This window comes from Carassius gibelio, chromosome A8 (assembly GCF_023724105.1).
Source record: "Carassius gibelio isolate Cgi1373 ecotype wild population from Czech Republic chromosome A8, carGib1.2-hapl.c, whole genome shotgun sequence".
In the NCBI taxonomy this organism is placed as follows: domain Eukaryota; kingdom Metazoa; phylum Chordata; class Actinopteri; order Cypriniformes; family Cyprinidae; genus Carassius; species Carassius gibelio.
In genome coordinates this window covers 11,711,934-11,719,366 of record NC_068378.1, presented here as the reverse complement: position 1 = coordinate 11,719,366, position 7,433 = coordinate 11,711,934, and the positions used below count along the sequence as shown (strand labels likewise).

Below are 7,433 nucleotides of genomic sequence, written 5' to 3'. Positions count from 1 at the left end.
TATCGCATATCGCATTTTTCTTCAATATCGCACAGCCCTAGTGTGTATAATACCCTATATATATATATATATATATATAACGTATACGTTGCTACGTGTATTGTGTTAGTCTTTGTGATTTGCACTTAGCCTTTATATTGCTGCTCCTTTGTCAGTTTTGACTGCTTTTATTGTCCTCATTTGTAAGTCGCTTTATAATAGAAAGTAAAAAACAAAAAAAAACAAAAAAAAAACAAAAAAAAAAAAACAAGAATGCATAGCCTAATTGAAAAAATGGTAATTTATATTCTATTTAATTATTTATTTTTAACTACAAACTAAATTTAGACATTTACTGCCTCCTAGTGGTAGTTATTCGCCAGTTTTACTGTATATACCTTCTTTTAATCTCAATGTTTCGTTTTGTAATTTCACCATGATTGTTGTTTTTTATTTTATTTTATTTTGTATTTATTTATTTATTTATTTGCACCTCTAGAATCCAATAGGATGAAGCTGTGAGGTCATGGGGGAGGATAGCTGTGTTTATTTTCTTTCAGCCACAGATGGTTTCAGAGTCTGTCTGGGGGCTGAAGCGGATCACGCAGAACGACAGCCGGGGATGAAGCCGCAGCTTTAGGGGAAAAGTTGCATTTATTGCATACATAGCCTGGCCACGAGACATAAGTTCCCACGATGTTAATGCACTTAGTTACGTTTGCCCTTTTGATTTTCAACCTCGGACCTGCAGAGGGTTTCCCCAATTACAAAGATGACTACATGGACGAGGACTTGGCCACCTTTGACTATTACAAAGGCACGGATGAGTTTGACGAGGGGAACAGGACGCAGGAGTGTGAGGAGTGTGCGCCGGAGCTGTGCCCGCTGCCGCTGGGCTGTAGAGCGGGACTGGAGCGGGACAGATGCGGCTGCTGCTCTCAGTGCGCCAACCTGGAGGGACAGACCTGTGACCTCGGCCAGAGAAACGTCTATTATGGACTGTGCGGAGAGAACATGGAGTGCGAACTGGACCGGTCGGATGGAGCGGACGGAGAGGAGCCAGAAGCCCATTGTGTGTGTTTGTCCCAGAAACTTCTGTGTGGCTCAGACGGACAAACTTATACGAACATCTGCAAATATAAAGAAGCGGCGAATTCAAATCCTGGACTCAATGTGAGCGACGGGCCGTGCAGGACAGGTATGAACAATACAAAAAAATAAGCTTTTTCCAATCAATATATATTTGTATGTGTTTCTTTATTTATTTTGTTTCTTTAAGTTTTTTTTTTCTTCCTACCAATATTTTATCTTTAATACATTTTTACTATTAGCCTTTACTATTAAGTGTTTTTACTATTAAGTGTTTTTCTAACATTTATAGCTATATGTATTTATTTATTCATTTATTTATTTTAGGTAGAATTATCTTAAAAGTGTTTTCTTTCCCCCTCAACCAATATCTAATGTAATTTCACAATAATTAAATTGTTATCAATCTTTTATTACAGTTTTTTTTGTTGTTGTTGTTTTTTTTTAACAATCGCCAGGACACATTTCTCAATATTTAGGTAACTTTTTCAAAACTCTTCACACATCGAGCTCATCATCAGACCATGAGGGCTAAACCGTCAATCATTTAGGCCTATCATTGCTTTGGCACAAAATACAGTACATTCATTGCTGCCATGTTTTAGATTACATGAATTCTTTTATCACTTCGACACAAACACCAACAAAACTTTATGAACTGTACAAGCAAGTTTGCACGTTTACAAACTGTTAAAAAAGTTCAAGTTCAAAACCTATCAAATAACAAAAATAAGACAGAAGTTTGCAACATTTCTACAGTAAAAATCAAATACTATCAAAGCAGTTCCATCTTCACAAGTTTTAGTCTTTTACTTTCAATACCATCTATATAAAAGGACAAATTTAGGAATATTTTTTTTTTTACTGTAATGTAAACATGGACCATGTTACATATGCTGTCACATATAACAAATATTTATTTTATTATTTTTAAGAAATTTGAGAGATGTCTCAAATGTTTATTTAGTCTCTCTCTTATTTATTTATATATTTATTTTTCTCACAAGTGATGTGAGTGTTTTTTTCTGGGCTGCCAGCACTTGGGAATTTCGGACCTAGCCCACATCATTTTCCCAGTGACTTTAAAGAGGAGATTTATGACCTTTAAACAGCTCTTCAGGTCAGGCTGACATAGGAAATGGTTTCAGAATGTGATCTCTTTCTCTCTCTTTCTCTATTTCCGGTAAGTCCCCATCATCAAGGTGCCGCCACATAATCAGGTCAATGCAACGGGCAGCAGTATAGCATTTCTCTGTGGGGTGTTTGCATTTCCCATGGCACTAGTGGAATGGAGGAAAGATGGAAAAGAGATTATTTTACCTGGTGATGATCCCCACATATCTGTTCAGGTAAAGTATTTCCAAACCAAAACTCTGCAAAGTAATATATAACCTTGATTATGGCCTTATGGATGTAGATGAGTTTGTCATATTTGGAGAAATTTAGCATCACATCACTTGCTCTCTGATGGATCCTCTGCAAGTAAATGCAGCTTTTTGCTTCACAACACATTAACTGATGGACTGGAGTCATGTGGATTATTGTGATGTTCATATCAGCTGTTTGGACTCTCATTCTGACAGCACCCATTCACTGCAGAGGATCCATTGGTGAGCAATTGATATGATGGGTTTTTTTTATATGATGAATTCTTGGATGGCCTAAGGGTGAGTACATTTTCATTTTTGGTTATTTTGGCTAATGATACCATATTGAAATCCATTACACTGAATTATGCAGATTATTCCAGTCAGCAGATTTTATGGGAATATTCATGTCTGATGATTTACTGCAGGTATTTATGGCTTCAAGATCTGAAGGGCATTCCTGGTTAATTCTGTCAAGAGCTACAAATGTATAAATGGATCTCATTGCTTAGTAGATAGGGAAAAGAGTGTCGGGATCCACCTCAGTCTTTCGTTTTCTCTGTTTTTCTTGTAGTCACGAGGTGGCCCTCAGAAGTATGAACTTTCCAGTTGGCTGCAGATTGAAGAGACCAGTCAGATGGATTCTGGCACATACAGGTGCATCGCTCGAAATGAGCTTGGCCATGTCTCAGCCACAGCGATTTTAGGAGTCCTGCCACCAGGTAAAAGATATACCCTGAGCTGTCATGTTCCAGTAGTATTTCCTGTTCAGTTAACTTTATATAAAGTATAATGTGTTTATTTATTTATTTTTATCCAGATGAGATGTCTGCCTATTTGGAGCAAAACATGAATGAAATGAAGAACTATGGCCAATTACAGGACTATGACAGGGATTATTACTAAATTTCAGATCCCAACACCCTCAAGAACAACAATGTCTTTTTACTTTCAGCCAGTAAATTTGAGACATGGCACTCAAAAAAATAAAAAATAAAATAAAAAAATAGTAAGCCTTGTAAAAAAACATCCCCCTCCAGAGCTTTTTCTACATCTGGATAATCAAACATGGAGACGGTGAGGAAGAAGCTTAAATAAATTCCCAATGGCACAGACCTTTAAAATGGATGAAAGACACACAATGGGACAGAGGAGTAGTCTGGAAGCTGCTAGAAGCTGTGAAATTCAGTACAGAGAGTAGCTGCTGGAGCTGAATGTCTCTTTTGTTTCACCAATGTTCTCCTTCAGAGTGACAAGTTGAATAACACAACATGAAGGACTGTGAAATTTGAATGATAGCTGTACGATTATGAAAAATACAGCTACTTTTTGATAACTACATATTATAATAGCAGTTTTGAATTTTATATTTTATATTAAAATACTATTTGTGTGACAACGCTTTTCACTTTGGTTAGAAACCTTTTTTTTTCATGTTATAAATATAGCATTTTGATGCAACAGGAATGTACTAAAATGGAATGCTATAATTGTCTCTTTAAAGAATAGTTAGCAGAAGCCTTTAAAGTCATTCTAAAAAAGTGTAATATTTATACAACATCTCAATGAAGAATTTAATACTGAGGAACTTATATTACAAACAATAGTGCTAGTTACTTTGTCCATTTTTACTCCAAGGATTTCCTGAATGAGTCAGTAATTTTTTTATGATTCTGTTGAAAGGTTTAATGACTCATTCATAAAGAAAGTCACAGGCTGCATTTGAATATGCATACTTCCTTACTATATAGCCTAGGTGAAAACAGTGAGTAAGTCCAAATTCATAGCATGAATTCACTTTACTATCCAATTAGGCCACGAGTCACTGAAAAATCCCCACCACTAAAATGCATAGACTGACAGTCTTCTCTGAAAGGCCACTGTTTTTCTCAGGACTTGCTGCTGTCCCTTTTGTGCTTGACCTTTGATCAAAATCAGTTCCTCAGAAAGAATCAATCGGTTTCTACTCAAAGCAGAAAGTGTATTAGCCTCTGAGTTTGTGTACAGTATGTTTCCATATGGCATCCTTCTTTTACAAGCCTTTCCTTTGTGTGTGTGTGTGTGTGTGTGTGTGTGTGTGTGTGTGTGTGTGTGTGTGCAGTTGAGCACACAGCTGGCTTTAATATATCTTTATGATCTCCTGTCGTAGGACATAAACACAGGGATCCTATTCTTTGGTACATGTGCATACAGGTTGGACTTCTTTGATGAAAACACAACAAACACCATCAGGCTACTTATTGATATAGAGTAAACATCTCTTAACCCTCTAAATTGACCTTTTATTGGAACAGAGGCCTTTATTGAACTTAACGGCTGTGAATAACAGCTTATTAACCCCCGTTCTCTCTTCTACCCTCTCATGATGTTTTCTGGTGACTTTAACTCTGAGCAATTATGAGAACAGCTGCATTTAATTTTAGGTTTTATGTATTTGATGCTACAGTTTAAACGGTGTAAAAGACATTTGGACACTATGTTTCAAACTTCTAATCAAGAGGATTGGAGAACATTTGATGGAATTTTAAATGAATGTACTGTACTGTAGAGTAGTTCTACTGCAAAAAATACTGATGTAGAGTTATCCACCATTCTGTCTTTGCAAAAACAGTATGCATAATAAACCAAATGTAACAACATGTGGTTTAAAGGTACTTTTGCGTGACTTCCACACAGAAGTCAACTGTTAAGGCAATTAGCCTGCCGTAAGCTCTAAATCATTTCAGACTGAGAGCGCCCTGGGACAGCCGTTTCCTCTTGCCTTAAACAACTAAACACTCTGAACAACTCTACTAGATGTTTTGTGTTAAAGATTGACTTCATTGGTAGGATGTGGATCTCCATGGGCCCCTTTGGCACAGGTTTTGGGACAACATTCCTAGTTCTACCCCCAATAATGTCTCTGACTGCACATTAAAGGAATAGTTTACCCAAAAATGAAGTTTTGCTGAAAGTTAACTGACCCTCAGGGCATCCAAGATTTAAATTTAAGGTTCAAATGCCTAAATTACACGTTTGATTAGCTTTTCGCGTCACAAGACATGAACTGATGGACTGTGTATTATTGTGATGTTTTCATCAGTTGTTTGGTCTCTCATTCTGACGACACCCATTCCGTTCACTGATGTTATGCTAAATTTATCCAATTCTGTTGATGAAGAAACAAACTAATCCATTTCTTGGGTGGCCTGAGGATGCATCAGTGTTCAGCAAATGTTCATTTTTGGGTAAACAATTCATTTACTGTAAGTTTTTACCTCCTGATGCTCTGTGATTTTTATTTCAGAATGACAGCCCCCAAGACAAAAATCTATAGTTTCCAGCAGTTTAGGAGAGTTGATGGTTTCTGTTTCATTGCACGTCAGTTATTTTTCTTTCCCCCAAATTCTATGGAAAACTGAAGTGTTAATATTCAGAGGATTGAGTGAACTTCCCATCTCTCCCCAAGAGAATCTGCTAATATCCTCTGTCATGAAAAGACATCACTGGCACAGAGATGGAGACCAAGAACAGACTGAGGAAAAGGCCTGAAATTAAGGAAATGCAGTAGACAACCAAAACACATAAAGATGTATCGTTGCAAAAGTCCTGGTCAGATAGCTGCTGAAACTGTCCCAGCAATAATGTATTCAATTACCCACCGTATATTCCTACATCTGGCGGAATTCATATAGCTTACCAGATTTAGTTATTGTTGGTTGGGAAAGCATATTTTCCAAGGCAAGGAATAAAAAACAATGACAAATGACTATTGTTCATTTCCCTCTTTTTGATCTCCATCAACTAACACAGTGACCACAGGCTCTCAAATCCCCCCTGCAGCATTCACTGCATTCACCACGATAGCCACTTAAAAAGACTTCTTCTCTGTCTGATTTAAATAAAGGAAAGCAGTTCCAGACTCTGAGACATTTCCATGCTTTTGCTTTCCTTCCAGTTTTGCGGAAAATGAGATGCATGTGCTGCATGAAAGACCATCACTCTTCTGAGTGGATTTATTGTAGGCTAATCGATAAAGTGAAGATAGGAGACAAGGAGTTCATGTTCAGGAAGAATAATAGACAAACGAGCAACAGCACAGGCAGTCAAACTGAAAAGAACGAGTCAGATGAACAGATGAGGTGAACGTCTGAAACTGACCGTTTCTGAAGTCATTAGTGGTTATGGGTTGTTGACTCATAACAAAACAAGTTGAAGTAGGCCATTAATAGTAAGGAGCTTTCTTTCTTTTTCCTGTCTTGTCTGTCAGTGGTTTATTATTTATTACTCTTTTATAGTTTAATCTTGTCCGTGGTCATTGTTAAATTATGCTTTCAAGAAATGTGTGATGATATTGTCAAACATTTCATCAAATGTGTGTGCTGTGGTGCGGTGACAGATCATGTGCAGTGCTGTTCTGAGGCCATAGAGGGCAGTGGGGAGAGAAGATACTACTTAGTGGTAAGTCTATTTATGGCTGTTCATATTTTTGATTTGAGGTGTAAACGAACCCTTAAGCATTAAACTTCTGCTTAGATTTCATCCCGCAGAGACAAACAATGACACCAGAAGTGATAAAGTTTGGTGAGAAGAGGTGAGCTGATGCTTAAGCGGTATGGCCTATTTTATTCTATTGAATAATTTAGCGAATTAATCATTAACCAAGAGATTTGAATACAATAGAATCGTGTGACGTGCTCATTTAAATTGGACCAGTAAGAAAACACCCAGCCAACTATAAATAATGCTCTTTTTTTAAAACTACAAAGAATACTGTAGCGGTGCACCTAGAAAACACTCACATTATTGTATTTTCGTGGAGGCAACTTTTGCACAGGCATGAACTAAGCTTATTTTCTTTAGAAAATATCTGAGATTTCTGAATCTGAGTTTGGTCAACTAAACTCAAACTTCCAGTGGAAGAGGTTGTTTGCTTGTAGGTCAGACAGCTGTGTTGCATTAATGTTGCAAGCCAAAAGGCAGAGGCCTAATGAGTGACTATTCATTTAAATGCATTTC

At 37.1% G+C, this 7,433-nt stretch overlaps 1 protein-coding gene across 1 annotated transcript; it reads left to right on the top strand.

Annotated features, from left to right (window-relative positions):
- The first annotated feature begins 279 nt into the window (after positions 1 to 279).
- LOC128018038 (kazal-type serine protease inhibitor domain-containing protein 1) lies at positions 280 to 3,904 on the top strand. Its single transcript, XM_052603430.1, has 4 exons — positions 280 to 1,177; positions 2,257 to 2,417; positions 3,010 to 3,157; positions 3,256 to 3,904. The coding sequence occupies exons 1-4, from the start codon at positions 676 to 678 to the stop codon at positions 3,339 to 3,341; spliced, it is 897 nt and encodes a 298-aa protein (XP_052459390.1). The 5' UTR covers positions 280 to 675; the 3' UTR covers positions 3,342 to 3,904.
- The last annotated feature ends 3,529 nt before the right edge of the window (positions 3,905 to 7,433 follow it).

Bases quoted from the DNA above. Each gene is read 5' to 3' on its own strand.
- LOC128018038 (XM_052603430.1), top strand. From the start codon at position 676: ATGTTAATGCACTTAGTTACGTTTGCCCTTTTGATTTTCAACCTCGGA. The intron at 2,418-3,009 runs GTAAAGTATTTC...TTTTTCTTGTAG, and splicing joins ATCCCCACATATCTGTTCAG to TCACGAGGTGGCCCTCAGAA. The intron at 3,158-3,255 runs GTAAAAGATATA...ATTTTTATCCAG, and splicing joins TTTAGGAGTCCTGCCACCAG to ATGAGATGTCTGCCTATTTG.